This window comes from Pelophylax lessonae, assembly GCF_965119305.1.
Source record: "Pelophylax lessonae genome assembly, chromosome: 3".
Classification (NCBI taxonomy): Eukaryota; Metazoa; Chordata; class Amphibia; order Anura; family Ranidae; genus Pelophylax; species Pelophylax lessonae.
In genome coordinates this window covers 434,890,472-434,910,523 of record NC_138770.1, presented here as the reverse complement: position 1 = coordinate 434,910,523, position 20,052 = coordinate 434,890,472, and the positions used below count along the sequence as shown (strand labels likewise).

The 20,052-nt window shown below is 44.3% G+C and overlaps 1 protein-coding gene across 2 annotated transcripts in view; it reads left to right on the top strand.

Moving 5' to 3' along the window:
* HBS1L (HBS1 like translational GTPase) overlaps positions 1-20,052 on the top strand; it is a 232,444-nt gene that overhangs the window by 46,783 nt on the left and 165,609 nt on the right. The window contains exons 4-5 of one of the 2 annotated variants that reach the window (XM_082249435.1): positions 3,186-3,386; positions 17,684-19,473. In XM_082249435.1, the coding sequence (XP_082105561.1) occupies positions 3,186-3,386; positions 17,684-19,029 (1,547 nt within the window). In that variant the 3' untranslated portion in view covers positions 19,030-19,473. Of the gene's footprint in view, positions 1-3,185; positions 3,387-17,683; positions 19,474-20,052 lie in introns of those variants that run through there. The other variant, XM_082249434.1, reaches the window with a different exon arrangement.

Here is a 20,052-nt window from a genome sequence, read left to right as displayed (position 1 = left end):
CACCATATGATAGATTCTTGAATGTGAATGGAGTAGTTCCTGACACAAAAGTTCATCTTACTTTGAGGCCCAGTTAAGCGCATTGAATACAGTGGAAAAAATGGGGGGGAAAAAGCCTCGCCTCCTTCCTCAGGGCTTGAGCAAATGGTGTTAATAAAATCCCAACAGCATTTTCAAAGGGACCTGTGTTAAGGCTTGATGAAGGCTAACATCTCCTGATGGCAATATAGGGGATGCAATAGGAGGTTGAGGAGAGGGTGAATGACCAAAAGATTGTTGGATTTTAATAGTGTTGGCACTGTACTGGATTGGACTGATACTGGTAAGGGGTATTGTTGTAGGCTGAGGTCTTAATTGCCATCTGGATCTCATTCTTGGTGGTGCAATCATTTCTCCTATTCACAAATTGTTAAAGTGATTGTAAGCTCTCTTTTTTTTAATTTTTTTTTATTTAACCACCTCCCACCCGGCCACTGTACATAACAGCGCGATCTCGATGTGCTTGTGTCCCTCGGACACATAGCAACAAGTTTTGGCAGGAAGGCCCTGTGATTGGCCCTCCTGATCACATGATGGCTGTGTCCAATCACAGCCGTCATGTAATGTAAATACAGCCGTTGTAACGGCTTTGATCTCTTCAGATCCTGTCAGTGAGGAGAAGAGAGGATCTGTGCTGCAGCCAGGGGATCAGTGAATTTGAAGCGTTTTTTTTTGCTAATTACTCACTGATCACAGGGGGGGGGGTCTGTGCTGGTAATCAGAACATTGATTACCAGTGCATCCCTGGGGGGGGGGGCTGCCACTAGAGCCACCAGGGATGCCCACCCATGATGACCAGGGATGGCCACCAGGGATGGCAATCAGAGCTCAGAGAGCCTGCCAGTGGTGCTCTCCCTATCAGTGCTGCCCACCATTGCCACCTATCACTGCCGCCCACCAGTGCCCATTATTGCCCACCAGTGCTGCCTATTAGTGCCCATCAGTGCCCACCAATGCTGCATATCAGTGCTACCCATCAGTGCCACATATCAGTGCCCATCAGGGCTGCATATCAGTGCCCATCAGTGCTGCATATCAGTGCCACCCCATCAGTGCCTGTCAGTGCGGCCTCATCAGTGCTCATCAGTGCAGGAAAAAACGTATCTATTTACAAAATTTTATAACCTAAACAAAAAACTTTTTTTTTTTTTTCAAACTTTTCTGCCTTTTTTTATTTGTGCACCAAAAAATAAAAAACCTTGCGGTGATCAAATACCACCAAAAGAAAGCTCTATTTGTGGGGAAAAATGACCCAAATTTGGTTTAGGTACAGTGTTGCATGACCGCGCAATTGTCATTCAAAATGCAACAGCGCTAAACGCTGAAAATTGGCCTGGGAAGGAAGGGGGTGTAACTGCCCTGTATTGAAGTGGTTAAATAAACATGTTATACTTACCTCTTCTGTGCAGTGGTTTTGCACAGGGCAGCCCAGATCATCCTCTTCTCGAATCCCCCGTCCCAGCTCCTGGCCCTTCCCTCCTATCGAGTGCCACCACAGCAAGCAGCTTGCTAAGGGGGCACCCAAGCTGAGCTGCAGCTCAGTGTGTCCATTCAGACACTGGGCTGCAGTTTGGCCCCACCCCTCTCTCCTGATTGGCTAACTGACTTTGACAGCTGCAGGTAAGTATTAGGGGGTGCTGGGACGGCTGCTACACACAGAAGGCTTTTTATCTTAATGCATAAAGATAAAAAACCTTCTGACTTTACAACTCCTTTAAGTGTAAACATCCACCTCACTCACACACCCTACCAGCATGTCTCTTACCAGTGTAAAATCCATTACTGTCTCACTGTGCAGAACTGCATGTTAATCACACAGGAGCACGCAGCTTGATCCTGTGCGATTCACATGCAATTCCTGGTGTGAATGGGCTCTAAAATATTTTGTCTAGGCGCAGTCACCGAACTAGAGCCCAAGAACTGTTTTTGAATAATAGGAGGAAGACCTGGTACTGTATAATTGGAAGATATCAAGACTTTGTTCAAGATTATAGAGTTACTGATGGGTCCACTTTAAATAGCAATGAGGACTTCTGGGGGTGGAGCCACAGTGACTGACCACATTTTAACAGGTCTCCAAGTAGCCAATCATGGATGCAGGATCGGTGTGATGTTTTTTAAACACTTGGATAATGGGGTCTGAGTACAGCTAACATTCCCTTAAGCAGGGATCTCCAAACTACAGGCCTCCAGCTGTTGCCGAACTACACGTCCCATGAGGCATTGTAAAACTCTGACATTCACAGACATAACTGTACCACTGTGCTATAAAATATATCTCAAAACCACACCGCTTAAATCATTATAATCACCATTTAAAAGCAGTAACAATAATAAAAATGATTCTTTTCGCAACCTCCTAATACAATAATATCACCAAATTAAGAAATCATTAAAGTCCATAGATTTCAGAGGCGCTGGATGTTAGTGTCTCTTAAAGTATAAAAGGTCCCAAATAGTCCCAAAGACAAAATGGTGAGGATGAAAGTGATGTGAAAAAAGGCCCAGGGTGCTGATCTCTCATTTCAGTAATCACCCAAAGTGCTCCACCAATCCCCCGTTGTGTGAATAACTCACCAGATATAGATGCACCTATTGGTATTCCTCTTAATCCAAAAACTTCCCATTCAGTGATCCATCAAATATCGAATAAGTCAGATTGACAAAATGCTGGTGACCAGAAGTGACGCCACGTGCCATCCCAGAAGTGACGCAGAGTCCCGATCTTGTGGGTCAGTGGGGTGAGATGTCGAAATACAGGCATACTGTGGGAGACTTGGGGATGGTTGAGCACAGGGGACCTTATGCATGCGTCCTTGTTTTGTTGAAATCTGCAAGCCGTCTGCTGCAAAGACTGACTGTAGTTGTAGTTTTACCATTCACAGCACTGCGTGAATGATTGAATTATGACAGCAAGTTTGTGGAGAAGGTCCTTGGCTCGCTGTCACTAGAGGCAACAGATTGGGGAAAGGATGCAGCAGTAGGAACATGTTACATGTTCCCAAAGGTGAACTTATCCTTTTTTACATAAACATATAACGGTTTCTGTGCTTTTCGTTTAACACGAAGAGTAACTACTAAAGTGCGATTTTCTCTGATTTACAAATCCTTGGGTATTATATAAATGTAATTTTTCTATCTTCTAGCTCGTTTATTCTCATGCCTGGAGCACATGAGGGAAGTCCTGGGAGAGACTGTTTCAGAGCAAGTTATGATTGACGCGGCATTGAAATGTCAGTTTGAGGTCTCCAAGGCCCTCGATCTTGTGTTCAAACAGGACTGCAACACCAACACAAGCACCAAACCTGTGAGCCAAGACTTGCCCTCTTCTGGGAAACCAGCAAAAGGTAGTTTTTTTTTTTTTTTTTTTTAATTCATTTTTTGTTTATGTAAAGATTAGATAGAGATCACAAAATCATGCTTGAACAAATCTCACTCGGAACTGGAATCCATTCTTAAAAACCCAGGAACCGGTGCTACGCAACCTGCATATGATTATATAGGTAGCTGAAAGATACATAGTTAAACAGTCAAAGTAACAAGTATGTATTATCTATGACTAAGACTTCAGGTGCCACAATGATATGCAATTGAGACGTGTCCTCGTAGTTAGAATATCTCTTTATTTGTACAAATTTGAGTTGCAAAAGACAAGATTCCAACATTGTAAAATCACAGGCTGGATTATCACAGTTTTAAAGGAAGATCATCATGAAAAAAAGCCCATACCACTTAAAGGGTTAGTTTACCTTTACAGAAAAACACCACCACCCTGGTTCTCGCTCTGCTTACCTCTGGGGTTGCTGAGCTGTTGGCACTCCAGCCATTTGGTGATTTAAAATCCCTGCTCTTCTCCGGCAGGAGGACCAGATAGATTCTGATTGGTCAGCGCCATAGATGTCCACAGCAGCCATCTATGGACTTCATAATACAGTTACACCAATTTCCCAGGCCATTGTCCATTTTGTTGCATAGCATTAATTAAAGAATGCAATATTATAATATATGAATTATTGTATAATGGGCACAATCCTCTCCTTATGTTCTGTGCTGCTTTCAAGCTTTAGGGAAGGTTGCCAAACCCTGTTATTGTTAGCACTGCAGGATATACTGCAGAAATATCTTATTAAAAGTGATACTAAAAAAACACTGTTCAATTTATTTTATTTTTTTGGCAATCACATGATGTGGGCAGGTACGTCGTTTCGCGGGAACGTGCCAACCTGCTGCTGTATATGTATGGCGGCTGGTCGGCAAGTGGTTAAAGGGTCTAACTTTGCTCCTCAGAGCACTCCAGTATTCAGGGCCCCCAGGATGTTAAATATTCAAGATGTCAAATTTATCCTAAAGACATCACACAGGATCCTGCATAGTAGTTATGCAGACTGTGAACTGCAAATATGGAACTAACAGAGGTCTAACACTTAGCCAACCATCTAACACTGACCCCTAATATGTTACTGAAAATAAAATAAATACAATTACTAAAATAAAAAAATAAAAGCAACCATGTAGCCCCTGTACACACTCAAATGCAAAAGTGTGCATAGCAGATATGTATATAAACATAAATTGAGCCACAAATATGTGAGGAGAACATCAGGTTGAAAACAATAATTCTAGAGCCATAATTCATAGTAAACTCCAAACTGATTATCTGTAAAGACTTTTAAACTGTTGCCTATGGACAATTTTGGGTACCATAATCTTTCATGATTTCACAGGCACACACAATTTTAAGGCTTGGCATGTTTGGTATCTATTTACTCAACACAATTCCTTCTTTTAAATTTTACCAACAATTTGGGTATTATGTTGTTTTTGTTAGCACTGAAATTTAATTTAGTGTAGTTCGTCATAAAACCACATGTTTGATAATTAGTTGCTGAAATATCAACAATATGCAACCTAAAAATTGCAACTGCCACCATTTTATTCTACAGGGTCTCCTCTTTCAGTAAATGTATAAACTGGAGATTCCCATTAGTGAATGGTTCTTCTTAATAGTTCATTATTTTTAACACTTTTCTTTCTTATTTTTATCAAGACTCCTGTGTGGAAGCATGAGCAGGTGATGGATGCTCTTTATCAGGGATCCATTCTATTTGTAGCTTATTAAGCACTTGCTTTAACTCTTTAAATATTAGCACATTTATAAAGGTAACTTTTGTAGACAAGGAGTTAAAAAGAACCTGTCCCCTATACTGTGCTATTGCATACAGTATCTCACATTTTTGTAAATATTTTATTATATCTTTTCATGTGACAACACTAAAGAAATTTCAATTTGCTACAATATAACGTAGTGAGTTTACAGCTTGTATAACAGTGTCCATTTGGAGTCCCCTCAAAATAACTCAACACACAGCCATTAATGTGTAAACTGCTGGCAACAGAAGTGAGTACACCCCTAAGTGAAAGTTTCCAAACTGCGCCCAATTAGCCATTTTCCCTCCCCGGTGTCATGTGACCTCGTTAGTGTTACAAGGTCTCAGGTGTGAATGGGGAGCAGGTGTGTTAAATTTGGTGTTATCGCTCTCACTCTCTCATACTGGTCACTGGAATTTCAACATGGCACCTCATGGCAAAGAACTTTCTGAGGATCTGAAAAAAGGAGGGTTAGACTGTCAGTGCTTAGACCATACGCCGCACACTGCATCAAATTGGTCTGCATGGCTGTTGTCCCAGAAGAAAGCCTCTTCTAAAGATGATGCAGAAGACAAGCAGACTAAGGACATGGATTGCTGGAACCATGTCCTGTTGTCTGACGAGACCAAAATAAACGTATTTGGTTCAGGTGGTGTCAAGCGTGTGTGGCGGCAACCATGTGAGGAGTACAAACACAAGTGTATCTTGCCTACAGTCAAGCATGGTGGTGGGAGTGTCAAGTTCTGGGGCTGCATGAGTGCTGCCTGCACTGGGAAGCTACAGTTTTAGGGAACCATGGATGCCAACATGTACTGTGACATACTGAAGAAGGGCACAATCCCCTCCCTTCGGAGACTGAGCAGTGAGGCAGTATTCACATGATATTTACATGATAACAACCCCAAACACACCTCCAAGACGACCACTGCCTTTCTAAAGAAGCTAAGGGTAAAGGTGATGGACTATCCAAGCATGTCTCTAGACCTAAACCCTATTGAGCATCTGTGGGACATCCTCAAACAGAAGGTGGAGGAGCACAAGGTCTCTAACATCCACCAGCACTGTGATGTCGTCATGAAGGAGTAGAAGAGGACTCCAGTGGCAACCTGTGAAGCTCTGGTGAACTCCAATGTCCAAGAGGATTAAGGCAGTACTGGAAAATAATGATGGCCTCACAAAATATTGACACTTTGGGCCCAATTAGAACATTTTCACTTAGGGGTGTACACACTTTTGTTGCCAGCGGTTTAGACATTTTTGGCTGTTTGTTTAATTATTTTGAGGGGACAGCAAATTTCCACTGTTATACAAGCTGTAAACTCTCTACCTTACATTGTAGCAAAGTGTAATTTCTTCAGTGTTGTCACATGAAAATATAATATATTTACAAAAATGTGAGGGGTGTACTCACTTTTGTGAGATACTGCAGGCTTATCAGCCCACTTGTGATAACAATAAAAAATTTTTAGATCTTAATCAAGGTAATTAGAAAAAAATACCCTAAATTATTTATTGCCCATCCGCCCCAAGTACACAAACATGATCAAAAACCTCAAATGTGTATCTGTATGAAAATTATGATTGTGCCACACGTACTGGGTATTGCTATGCACACTAAATTGAGAGTAAAAATTCTAGGGACATCATTCACTGTTAACTAACTACATTTTTGAGGCTCAACACATTTGTTACCTGTTTACAGCGCATCCAGATAGTATTCACAGCGCTTAACGTTGTTACAGCCTTATTCTAAAATTAATTCAATTCATTATTTTTATCAAAATTCTACAAACAATGCCCCAAAAATGACAAGGTAAAAAGAAGTTTGTTTGAAATCTTGCAAATTTATTAAGATTAAAAAACAAATCAAACGTACGTAAGTATTTACAGCCTTTGCCATGACACTCAAAATTGAGATCAGGTGCATCCTGTTTCTACTGATCACCCTTGAGAGGTTTCTACAACTTGATTTGAGTTCACCTTTTTGTTGTTTGGACATGATTTGAAAATGCACACACCTGTCTATATAAGGTCCCACAGTTAACACTGCATGTCAGAGCAAAAACCAAGCCATGAAGTCGAATCCGAGACAGGATTGTATCGAGGCAAAAATCTGGGGAAGGGTACAGGAAACTTTCTGCAGAATTGAAGGTTCCAATGAGCACAGTGGCCTTCATTATCCGTAAATGGAAGAAGTTTGAAACCACCAGAATTCTTCCTAGAGCGTGCCACCCGGCCAAACTGCGCAATCGGGGGGAGAAGGGCTTAGTCAGGGAGGTGACCAAGAACCTGATGGTCACTGACAGAGCCCCAGCGTTTGTCTGTGGAGAGAGGAGAACCTTCCAGAAGAACAACCATCTCTGCAGCACTCCACCAATAAGGCCTGTATGGTATAGTGGCCAAACAGAAGCCACGCCTCATTAAAAGGCACATGATGGCCCTCCAGGAGTTTGCCAAAAGGAACGACTCTGACCATGAGAAACAAAATTCTCTGGTATGATGAAACAAAGTTTGAACTCTTGGGCTTGAATGGCAAGCGTCATCATGTCTGGAGGAAACCAGGCACCGCTCATCACCTTGGCAATACCATCCATACAGTGAAGCATGGCGGTGGCAGCATCATGCTGTGGGGATGTTTTTCAGCAGCAGAAACTGGGAGAATAGTCCGGATTGAGAGAAAAATCAATGCAGCAATATACTTGGAGACATCCTTGATAAAAATTTGCTCCAGAGCGCTCGGGACCTCAAACTGGGGGAAAGGTTCATCTTGCAACAGGACAACGACCCCAAGTATACAGCCAAGATAACAAAGGAGTGACTACAGGACCACTCCTCCCAACAATGTCCTTGAGTGGCCCAGCCGCAGCCCAGACTTGAACCCGATTGAACATCTCTGGAGAGATCTAAAAATGGCTGTGCACCAACGCTCCCCATCCAACCTGATGGATCTTGAGAGGTTCTGCAAAGAAGATTGGGAGATAAGGTCTAAAAAAAAAAGGTGTGCCAAGCTTTTAGCATTATACTCAAAAAGACTTGAGGCTGTAATTGGTGCCAAAGGTGCTTCAACAAAGTGAATACTTATATACATGTGATTTTTGTTTTTTATTTATTAATAAATTTGCAAAGATTTTAAACAAACTTTTTACATTGTCATTATGGGGTATTGTTTGTAGAATTTTGAGGAAAATAATACATTTATTCCATTTTGGAATAAGGTTGTAGCATAACAAAATGTGGAAAAAGTGAAACGCTGTGAATACTTTCCGGATGCACTATACTCATTGGTTAGGTTGCACCAAAAAATTGGGGTATACGGGCTCGTTTACACTTGTGATTGGGGCGCAGTAAAAGCCAGCTGTTGAGCTTTGAGCAAGGGAGCAAAGCAGGTGTGTGTTTTTTTTTTTTTTTTAATGGACTAAAATTAATTTAAGTGTATATTTTCATGAAGATATATTCTTCATATACAGTAGCAAATATAGCATGTGGCATAATACAGTGCTGTCACAATTTATTCTACAGGGTCTCTGCTTTTAGAAACAATATAATGTTTTAAGGGTTTTAAGCAACCTTCAGGCTTAAAATGCTCATTTTGTTTTGTGCAAAAAAAAATGGCTCAGACAGCAAAAGGGCTGAAGGGTCCCCCTGTGACTCTAAGCCAAAGTAACTTAACCGTCAACTATCCTATCACATGAACTATCTAGATATTGGGCTATACTTAAATCATGGGCCAATGCTAGCCGTAACGCAGATATTAGATTTTAGAGTTGTACCAAAATTGAGGTGCCCAGAATTGGAAATGCTGGTGTGATGGGTACACATATACATGAATCACTTTTGTGATAAACTTATTTTCTCTTTTGTTCATTGACAGACACAGCTCCATATCTTCTTTGACCCTTGGGTTATGCTGCTCTTCCTAGGAGTAGGACACTAGCCGGAAATAGGTTAAGAGTTTGAGTCCCAGGGGGTATACTCCCACCTCCTGCTCTAGCTCTTCAGTTTTTTTTCTGCCTAGTCAGGAGTAAGGTTCTAGTTCCTTGCTGGGATCTCTGGTTCTGGCATTTTTTCTTTTTTAAACCAAGTTTTTTCTTTTATTACTTTTTGTTTCTGTGAGAACTACAATCAACTGGGTTCCTGTGAGAACTACAATCAATTTGGTTCCTGTGAGAACTACAATCAACTGCCGGACTGGGCGACGGACTGGATATCCTAGATCCCTACAGTATTCCCAGTGTGGCCAGCGAAGGAGCGCAGGCCTCAGCTCCGCGCTAGGTCGTCCGCGACACAGCCCCACTGGAAGGGGACTGGCCGGCGAGTTAAAATGCCTTGTGAGGGCGCATAGCCCTGGTCACGACCTGAGTCGCAGCTTACTTCTGGCCTGCAGCACCCCCTATTCCAAGATGGGGGGGTGGTCTGCCCGGAGTGGTGCCTACCTGGTCCCATGGTGTGACAGACACCCCTTCTGCCTGAAAGGGCGCTCTCACCTGTATCTGGGGTAGGGGAGGACGTGTTCGCTTCTTTCTGGACCCGTGGATCTCCCTGATTCAAGACAAGTTGGTCCACGGGCTGATTTGGTCCGGCTACAAGATCGAGCCTTTGGTCTTCTCCAGAGAGGTTGCTACTACAAGGGGGGATGGTTCCGGTCTCAGAATCGGAATGTTTGTTTCATGTTTTGCAGGTCCCAGGAAGGAAAACGAGGTGCGTCCAATCTTGGACCAAGCTCTGAACCACTTTGTGCGGATACAGATGTTTTGAATGGAGTCCATACATACGGTAGTGGCATCCCTATGTCAGGGGGATCTTCTGGCCTCTATTGATAGTAAGGACGCTTACCTTCCATCTTGCTTTACATTCACTGGCTTTAACGGCTTGGCTATCGGAAGCCAGGTGCTGAAGGCTAGAGGGTTGTCTGAATCAGTGATTCCCACTCTCTGTAAGCTAGTAAATCTACTTCTTTGTAGATTTACCATCGTGTTTGAAGAGCGTACTTTGCGGATGTGACTCTCTTGGGGTTCACCCCTGCTCCTTTTCGGTGACTCGGAGTTTGGTTTTTCTCCGACGAGGTGTGGAGCAGCGTCTGGCCTCGGGTAAAACGGTTTTCTTTAATCGTTCTTTGGCTACACTTTCTGTGGTTCGCACCTTTGTTCAGGGGGTTCGCCACTTGGCTCCCCCAGTGAGGTCTCCATTGCCCTCAAGGGATCTCACTTTGGTGCTGTCGGTTCTTCAGTAACCGCTGTTGGAAAATATTTGCGAGATTCCTCTGCTTACATTGTCCCAGAAGATAGCCTTCTTGGTGGTTTTTTCTTCTCCGCGTAGGGTGGCAGCTTGTCTTGTCGTTCACCTTACTTTGTGATTCATAAGAGATAAAGTGGTGCTTTGTCACAATCTCTGGTCCTGGCAAAATGTTTTCTTTTAGATGGATTTTTTCTCCTAGTTTTTCCTGTGAGATCTGCAATCAACGGCTAGACTGGGTGACGGGCTAGCTAAACTAGATCCAGTGGTCACCCCAGTCTGGCCATCGGGCACGCGCAGACCTCAGCTTCGCTCTGGACGGGGGCTGGCCTGCGAGTTAAATGCCTCGTGAGGTCGCATACGACCGGGTCTCGGCCCGAGTCCTGATATGGTGACTAGCTGTCCCCCTTGAAAGTTTTGGGGTGGATGCGGGCCCCTCAATGGGACGGTCAGACCCCCGGGTCCCCCTCCCTCCCATTTGGCATCCCCCCCACTAATGCTGGGGCTGTATGGGTGGTCTGGGCGCTATGCTGGCGGCGGCTGGACAATCGGCTGCACGCGGGGGGGTATTGTACCTGGTGGGGGCTCCTGCCAGTGCCCCCCGTCCTACCTGTGCCTGTCTTGAGGCCTAAGTATCACTCCTGAGTCCCTGGGAGCCTTGTGGTGCTGCCATTTTCTTGTAGCCTTTGTGCTGAAATGCACTGCGGCCATGTTTGTAGTCCGGCGGCCATTTTGCTGTGGTTTACCATAGAAAACAGCAGCAGCCATGACAGTTGAGCCCTATGGGCGTCGATTTTGGCGGCGGCAGCCCCTCCTCATCCCCTGGTGCTGACTCCTGGATCCTTTCCGAATCACCGTACTTGCAGTGTAAATTCTCCTGGTGCATGCGGTGCCTTGTTTCTGTAGTAGTGAGTCTGGTGGGCTCCTCTCCCTCTCTGCTGAGGATTGATTGGGGCTTTGTGACTGGCAACCGGGTTTGCTGCCCGAGCGGTGAGGGTGTCTCTAAGTAGTGTTTTACACTTTTTTGTAGGGTCCCCCTGGTGACTGATGGGGTCTTTTAGAGCACATCTCCCCACCTGATCCCCTCTCTTGAGACCGCAGGACCCTCCGGGTCCGATCCATCCATCAACGTACTGACGGCGGTCATGGAGTCCTTTGTGTCCCGGGTGGAGTTGGCTTTTGGGCGACGGACTGGCAAAAATAAAAAGCGCCCCCTGCCTCCCACCTGCCTCATCTGTCCCCTCAGATCCTGAATCTGATTTGGCCGTGGATGCGAGTCACCCTGCATGGGTCTGCGACCATGCACCCTGAATCCACAGATAGTGAGGAGGATTTCTTCACTTCTGCAACCGTGCACGAAAATGCACTGGGGGATGCACTGATTGTATCTGTGCGTGAGACCCTAAAGATGGGAGGACGCAGCTGCGATGGAGGCACAGGTCCCCTTTTGCACTCACAAGCCACTCAAGAGTGGCAAAGGTGTTCTCTTTCCCCTCCTATTTTTACAGAATTGTCACTACAGAGTGGGGACGGCCAAAGTGTCCCTTGGGGTCCCTAAGCGCTTTGCTAGGCCATACCCCTATAAGGAGTCCCTTCTTAAAGCGGTACTATACTCCGCTTTTTAACTTTTACCTACAGGTAAGCCTATAATAAGGTAGTGACCTCATCGCGGCTCTGGCCACTCAGCGCCGGAGCTGCCGAGGGAACATGTCAGCTGCCTCAGCGGTGTCTGGGCGACCGTGTCGTGGCTTCATTCGAAGGTAAGTATTTCATAATGTGCTAGTATGCGATGCATACTAACACATTATGCAATTGTCCTGCAGGGTTTGTTTTTTTTTTTGGGGTGGGTATACAACCGCTTTAAGAAGTGGACTGTTCCACCTTAAACAAGGCAACCATGATTCCAGCTGAAGAGTCCCTGGCCTTTAAGGACCCGGCTGATAGGAAGGCGGAGGCTGTGGCCCGCAATATGTACACCCTGGCTGGTTTGGCACTGAGGCCGATATTCACCATTACCCTGGTGTCGCAAACTCTGACTGAGTGGGCTAAGCTTTTATGCCGTGACCTGGAGGGGGAACAGCTGCCCCCCCCTCTCCCCCTTGGGGGTTTTGGGGGTGGGCCATATGTAAACGCTGGCTGGTTCAACAATGAGGCTGGTATTTACTATTTCTCTAGGTTCGCAAACTCTGACCGAGTGGGCTAAGCACTTGCGCCGTTACCTGGAGGGGGAACAGCTCCCCCTGCCTTTGCTGAGCTGGCGGACCGGCTGGTCTAGGGGCTGCAGTTTATCTGTAATGCCACTTTGGATGCGGCTCCCCTAGTGGCTCGGCTCTCGGTTTCGACAGTGGTCCTTCGGCGTGTCTTTCGGCTCAAATGCTGGTGTGTGGACCAGACTTCTTAAAAGGCCTTGACTGATCTTCCTGTTTAAGGAGATCGCCTGTTTGGTGCTACCTTGGAGGACCTCATTAAAGGTCTCACAGGGGGAAAGAGTACCTGTCTTCCACAGGCTACTAAGGGCAAGGGCCCCCCTCCTCGGCTCAAAAATTTTTTTTACGTCCCTTGGTCAACTGACAAGGAATCGAAGCCCTTCAGGGCCACCTCTGGAGAATCCAAGCGAACTTGGTCTGGCAAGTCACGAGTGGGCTTTTCCAGACCTGAGGACAAGGCCCCTTCATTTTGAAGGTGCGCCCTCACCTGTATCTGGGGTGGGGGACATCTTTGTTGGTTCCTGGACTCATGGACTTCACCGGTACAAGATCAGTGGGCCCACAAAGTCATACGGTCCAGCTACAAAATCGAGTTTCGTATTTTACCCTACGGAAAGATTCTTTCCTTCCAACGTGCAACTGACCCCGGTCCGCCTACAGGCTCTCTTTGGGGCATTGCAAGACCTTTTACTTCAAGTGGTGATTGTCCTGTTCCGACTTCGGAATGTTTTCAGGGGTTTTACTCAAACCTGTTTACAGTCCCCAAAAAGGAGGTCAAGGTGCGTCCAATCCTGGACCTCAAGGTTCTGAACTGCTTGTGCAGGTGCAGAAGTTCAGAATGGAGTTTGTTCGCATGGTGGTGGCTTCCCTGCATCAAGGGGATTTTCTTGCCTATATCGACATCAAAGATGCTTACCTTCACATTCCAATATGGGTCGGTCACCAACGCTTCCTCCGCTTTGCCGTGGGAGAGCAGCATTATCAGTTTGTGGCTTTACCATTTGGTCTTGCCTCCGCTCCTCGGGTCTTCACGAAAGTGTTGGCCCCTGTGCTAGCATTGTTACGTCAGCAGGGGATCGCTGTCCTGGGCTTCTTGGATGACCCTTTTCTGCGAGAAGAGTCTCCTACTCTGCTGGTGGAAAATCTGGAGATTTCCATACGAACCCTGAGGATGTTTGGCTGGATTCTGAATCTTCAGAAGTCTGCCTTGGTTCCTTCCACGAAACGACTATCTGGGTCTGACTCTGAACTCGGCCTTAGCCAGAGTACTCCTTTCTCTGGATAAACTCCAGAAACTGCAGGCTACAACTCTCCTCCTGCTGTCCTGCAGACGGTCATTCCTCCGAACTTGCATGTGAGTTCTGAGCCTGATGGTGTCTACCTTTTGAGGCGGTCCTGTTTGCATGGTTCTGTACAAGGTCCCTGCAAGGGAGATTTTGATCAAATGGGACAAGACTCCGCAGTCTCTGGCCAACCAAATCCAGCTGAGCCGGGGTGCAAAAGGGTCCCTGATGTGGTGGCTTTGTTCTTCGGTGCTCTGGCAGGGCAAATCCTTCCCTTGTATTGGACGGTGGTCACCACGGATGCCAGCCTGTCTGGGTGGGGAGGCGTTCTTGACAGAAATTCTGCTCAGGGGGTCTGAATCCTGGAAGAGTCCAGACTACCGATCAATATCCTGGAGCTCTGAGCGATCAGACTGTGCCTGGATTATTGGACGGATCATCTCCAAGGATGTCCAGTGCGCATTTAATCAGACAATCAATGCCACAGTCGTGGCTTCTGCCAATCACTAAGGGGGCACAAGAAGTGTCCTGGCGGCTTTGGAGGTAGCCGGCATTCTCAGGTGGGCAGAACCTTTGTTCCCGCTCTTTCTGCTGTACACATACGGGAGTGGAAAACTGGCAGGCAGATTACCTCAGTCAGCAGGCGTTGGACCAGGGGGAATGGTCTCTTCATCCGGAGGTGTTTCATCAGTTGTGTCTCTGGTGGAGCACCCTCATGGTGGATCTGTTGGTGTCTCGGCTCAACAGAAGGGTGCAGAGGTTCATTGCACGATCACGGGATCCTCTGGCGGATGCCACAGATGCGCTGGTGGCCCTGTGGGGTCAGTATCGTCTGATTTACGCCTTCCCTCCTCTCAAGCTTCTGCCAAGACTTCTACGCAGGATCAAGGCAGAATGGATTCTGGTCACCTTAGTGGCCTCAGACTGGCCTCGCCGGGCTTGGCACACTGGTCTGGTTCCTTGGAAGCTTCCTCTCAGGGAGGATCTGTTGTCCCAAGGGCCAATCTTCCACTTGGTTTTACAGTCGCTGGCTTTCGCGGCTTGGCTGTTGAAAGCCAGGTACTGAAGGATAGGGGATGGTCTGAATCGGGGATTCCAACGCTGTTAAAAGCTAGAAAATCTACTTCTAGGAAGATCTACCATTGTATGTGGAAAAGATGTACATCTTGTGGTGTGAGTCCCTTGGGGTTCATCCTTGCTCCTTCTCTGTGGCTCGAATCTTGACCTTCCTTCATGGGGGGTTGAACAGAAATTGGCTTGGAGTACCACCAAACGCCAGATGTGGGTTTTGGCGGTCTTCTTTCAACGACCCTTGGCCACACACTCCCTGGTGTGTACTTTTCTTCAGGGTGTTTGCCATTTGGTTCCTCCAGTGCTGTCTCCGTTGCCGCCTTGGGACCTCAATTTGGTGCTTTTGGTCCCCCAGAAGTTTACGGTTGAGATTCTTCGGGAGATTTCCCCTGTTTACGCTGTCTCAGAAGATGGAAATTAAGACATTGTGTTGATTGCGGCATTATCCTGTCATTCGCCTTACTTGGTGGTTCACAGAGATAATGGTTGTCTCTGATTTCCAATTGAATGAAGACATTGTATTGCCTTCCCTGTGTCCCAGGCAAAGAAATCCTAAGGAAATTGCCTTGCATGCCTTGGATGTGGTTCGGGCAATTAGGGGGTGTACCTCGCAGCTATGGAGTCTTTAAGGAAGTCAGACTCACTATTTGTGCTTATGGATGGGTCTCGTACTGAGTTGCCCGCTTCCTCTGCGACCAATTCCAGATAGAGGGTAATTCAGGCCTATTTCATCAGGGATCAGGTTCCTCCTTTCCCTATCAAGGCACAATCTACTTGGACGCTATGTGCCTCCTGGGACTTCCGTCATTAGGCGTCGGTGACACAGGTTTGCAAGGTGGCCACCTGGTCCTCGGTGCAGACTTCCACAAAGTTCTATAAAATGGATGTGTTGGCATTTGCGTATGCCTCTTTTGGTCGCAAGGTTTTGCAGGCTGCTGTTTAGGGGACTTGGTCCTCTTTGAGGTTGCATTATTTTTTTTTTTCAGGTTGGCTCCAGTTGTTTTGGTTGAGCCGCTGTTGCCTTGTTGGCTTTGGTTTAGCCTTGGGAATTTTTTCTTGCTGTTCCCACCCCTCATGTTTGACACTGCTTTGGGACGTCCCAGTGGTTAAGAATATCAGGAGCTGTGTCTGTCAATGAATGAAAGAGAAAATGGGATTTTTGACTTACTGTAAAATCCATTTTGCGGATGTTCATTGACGGACACCACACTCACCCCTCTGTGGAGTTGTATTTTCTCTGACACTGCTTGTAACAAAACTGAGTACCTAAAGCAGAGAGAGGTAGTATACCCCCCTGTGACTGCTCATAGGTGTAGCCAAGAGAGGGAGTATACCCCCTGGGACTGCCCATAGGCGTAGCCAGACTTTTTTTCTGCCTAATGTCCTACTCCTGTAGGGGGCAGTATAACCCAGTAGTTAAGAATATCAGGAGCTGTGTCCGACAATGAGCATCAGAGAAATTGTTTTTTTAACGGTAAGTCAAAAATCCCATTTTTCTTAGAGTATAATGATGGTGATGAAATAGCATGCTGCTAGTAATAGTTGTTGTCATTTACATTGCATGAACACATAAAAAAGAAAGTATTTGTGCAGATTCCTCTATGTGCCTTTTTATGCCTTGGCGGTAATTCCCGTACGTGCAACACACGTCGACTCTGAAATTAGGAGCGGCGGTGCACTCCTCTTCTGTGATACACAGGCTGCTTACATTGGTGCTTTTTGGCACCATATTATGTAAGTGCATTGCTATATATTTTACTTGTTGGATGATTGAATAATTACTATACTAGATGACCTTTTCTTTGCATGGCATCTGCCACTATTTATAACGGAAAGAGGTTTCTGATGTCTGTGTACTGCTGGAAGGTGTTGAGGATCCTTTACCACATCTCTAGAGGAACTATTGTGATACATGCTGATTGGGCCATTTTTGATCACTTTTATTTGTTAAGTTTGCATTTATACTACACGAGGTGGAGCACATGTCAATATAGAAAGAAGACACAAGTATTTCATCATCATCTGCACGGTTTTGGGATGTAATTTATTCACCCATGTTTATTGACATTATGTTTTTTTTTTTTTTTTTTTTTTTTGTTTAATAGGATGTTTATGTATAACTGCATATAGATTTTGCATGCGTTGATGTTTTTTTTTTTTATTTTTTTTTTATTTTACATTGTCTGCACATTAATCCAATGGTCAGCGCTCTGCCTTTTTCATAAATTCATTGTTTTGAGTGTTGCCAGACACTTAAAGGGGCAGCGACATCACTTTAATATTTCACTTATATTTTGTTAGGTGCTTTTTTCTGTTTATTTTAAGAAATCTGCTAGCGTATGGCCAGCTTAATATGGGTATTCCCCCCACTTTGGTGGGATTTCTTCTGATTTCCTGTTTTGTTTTTTTCTGATCTCCAGGGCAGGAAATTAAGGGAGATATCCCCAGTGGGGAAAAAAGACCAGAGATTAACTTGAAAAAAGTTTAACCCTTATGCACTCTATCCAAAACTTTAAAAAAAATGTATTTTTTCATCCTTGAAGGCTAGTTTTAAATGAATTGTGCCACAAGTTTTATTTTGATATTTGGCAAATAAATGCCTTTTGTGTTTTTTTTCCCTTCTCTTTGTGCTGTTGAACATGTGCCCCGGACCCTTTATTTTAATCTTGTTATCATGAAAAATGTTGGCCTTTGTAAGGTAAGAAGCCATATATTCTTCTAAACACAACCTATCTAGTGACCACGTTTTTTGTTGTCGTGTTCAACACAGTTCACAGTATACCGATATTTCAGTACCAACAGAGTCCAACAATTTTGTCACAGTGAAAAAACCATTAAAAACCATTCTTGACCAGACTGACAATGGGAAGGAAAGTCTAATTTCTGACTTTGCTTCTTGTCTGTCTTTATCTGACCTGATAAATGAAAGTTCACATTCAAACCTTTGTAGTTCAAAGCCTGCTTTTTCTGAAATGAGTCTGTCTGAATTACTTTCACATCCAAAAATGTCAGAGGGTTCAGGTCTGTTGGCAACAAAAGCTGTTGAAATAGCCAAACACTCTAAACATACAGCCGATATTCCAAATTTAATGGAATTGCAACTAGACCAATCAAAAAGTGGATCTGTAAAGGGGTCAGACCATAAAGATTCTTTAAACCATGACTCTTTGGGTGTCTTGAACAGTTACCAAGCATCTTCTGTTCCTAAACTTCCAAAACATGCACCAGAAAATCCTATCTTAAATGAACAGATACATTTATTTGGCAGTCTAAGTTCATTTTTACATTCTGAGGATAGTATGTCTTCTGATGGAGAAAATTTGTCTGTCCCCAAATTTGGAAGTCCATCACTGACAGATCTGATCCTGGAGCATAAAGAGAGGAATGTCCTTCAAGACCTTTGTATTGAAACTCCACAGAGGAATCCAGATGTAGAATTGCAGGCTGGCTCTATTGCACCGATTTCTCAGTTGTCAGATCTGTGTGATATATTAAGTGATGTCCCATCATTGACAACATCCTTGTCATCGCTGGCTGTTACTCAGCCGACTGCTGTTAAGGAGCCACAGATTTCTCTGTCTGATCTAATTGCTGAAGTTGACAAGCCTGTTTTTGGTGACTTCAATTTGTTTTCTATGCCTTTGACTGAAACTGATTCAAATATTGATCTCCGCTCTCTCATTAGTAAACCTGTTGACGCTTATCCTCCTAGTCTTAGCATGCAGTCAGCAGCTTCAGTACCTCTAAAGTCAAAACATTCTAGTTCCAGAAATTCTTACCCTCAAACATTTTCTAAGAATCTTAAAAAACGTACCCATTGTGTAAAGACTTTAAAAGCCAGACCTTCTGCGTTTGCTTTAAGTTTATGTTATAGATACATTCCAAAACCATGCAGAAACACTGTCTTAATGCTTCATCAGGACCACCAGCATAATTCATCAGCTGTAATTGGTGACCTGGGTCACCCAGCACTGATCCCTTTTGATTTTCAAACGCCTTCCCCTGATGACATTGTGAAAGAGCGCCAAAAAAAGGCCTTTGCAAGATAAAGCAAGCATTTTCCTTCAAAAACTATTTTCTTACTTTTTTTTTCACTGTTGCTATCAATTTTACAGTGGTTTTATGTACAGTTTTCCAAAAAGGGGACGATAATGTCTAATTATATTTTAGAAAGTATTTTTATTTTTGTATTTGATCATTTTCAGCAGGGATTTTTAAGTGCTACTTTTAGATATTCAATCTGTATTGGTTTGCCGAGGCAATAGATGGTGCTTGCTGGTATTTTGGACCCAAACCCTTAAACCGAATAATATATGCTGACTGAACTCTGCTACATAAGCATATTTTTCCTGAGACGTTCTTCATAAAAAAGCTCCGCTCATTTTAAACCAGCAGTTTTACTGATGAAGAATTTTGTGAACATATGCTTGTATTCTAATTTCAGTATTGAAAGTTACATTTTACTGAATGGTCATATTTGAAATAAAATTATTTTAATACAAAAGCACATTATTAATAGGTAATAGCATTTTAACAAAGTGTTTTCTTCCCATATGTACCTTTTTAATAGCAGTTGCTTGACATGTTAAAATTGTTTTTTTATGCACCTAGAATTGTTTTGATTTAGTGATTTTTTTTCATATACTGTATTTTCTGGCGTATAAGACTACTTTTAAAACCTCAAAAAAATCCCCCAAAAATGGGAGGTCGTCTTATACGCCGAGTATAATATTTCCAAGGTAACCTAAGTATAAGTATTACCGGTAGATCATGTAAAAGGGGGGTCGTCTTATACGCCCAGTCGTCTTATAAGCCGGAAAATACGGTAATTACTTTCTCCTTTTAATAGACTTCGCTATTAGTAATGTCTGTTAAAGCTGAACTCCAAGCAAATGGCAAAATACATTAACTATACATATTTGTGAGGCACCATACACAGTCCTGCCATATAGCACAGCCAGCTATGTGACCTGACATTTACCTTATGCAGTTAAGAAACCCAACAAGGTCACTTCTTTTCACCCTAGTCTGTGATTGGACAGCGATGGAGCAGCAGGACTGTTGTACAAAAG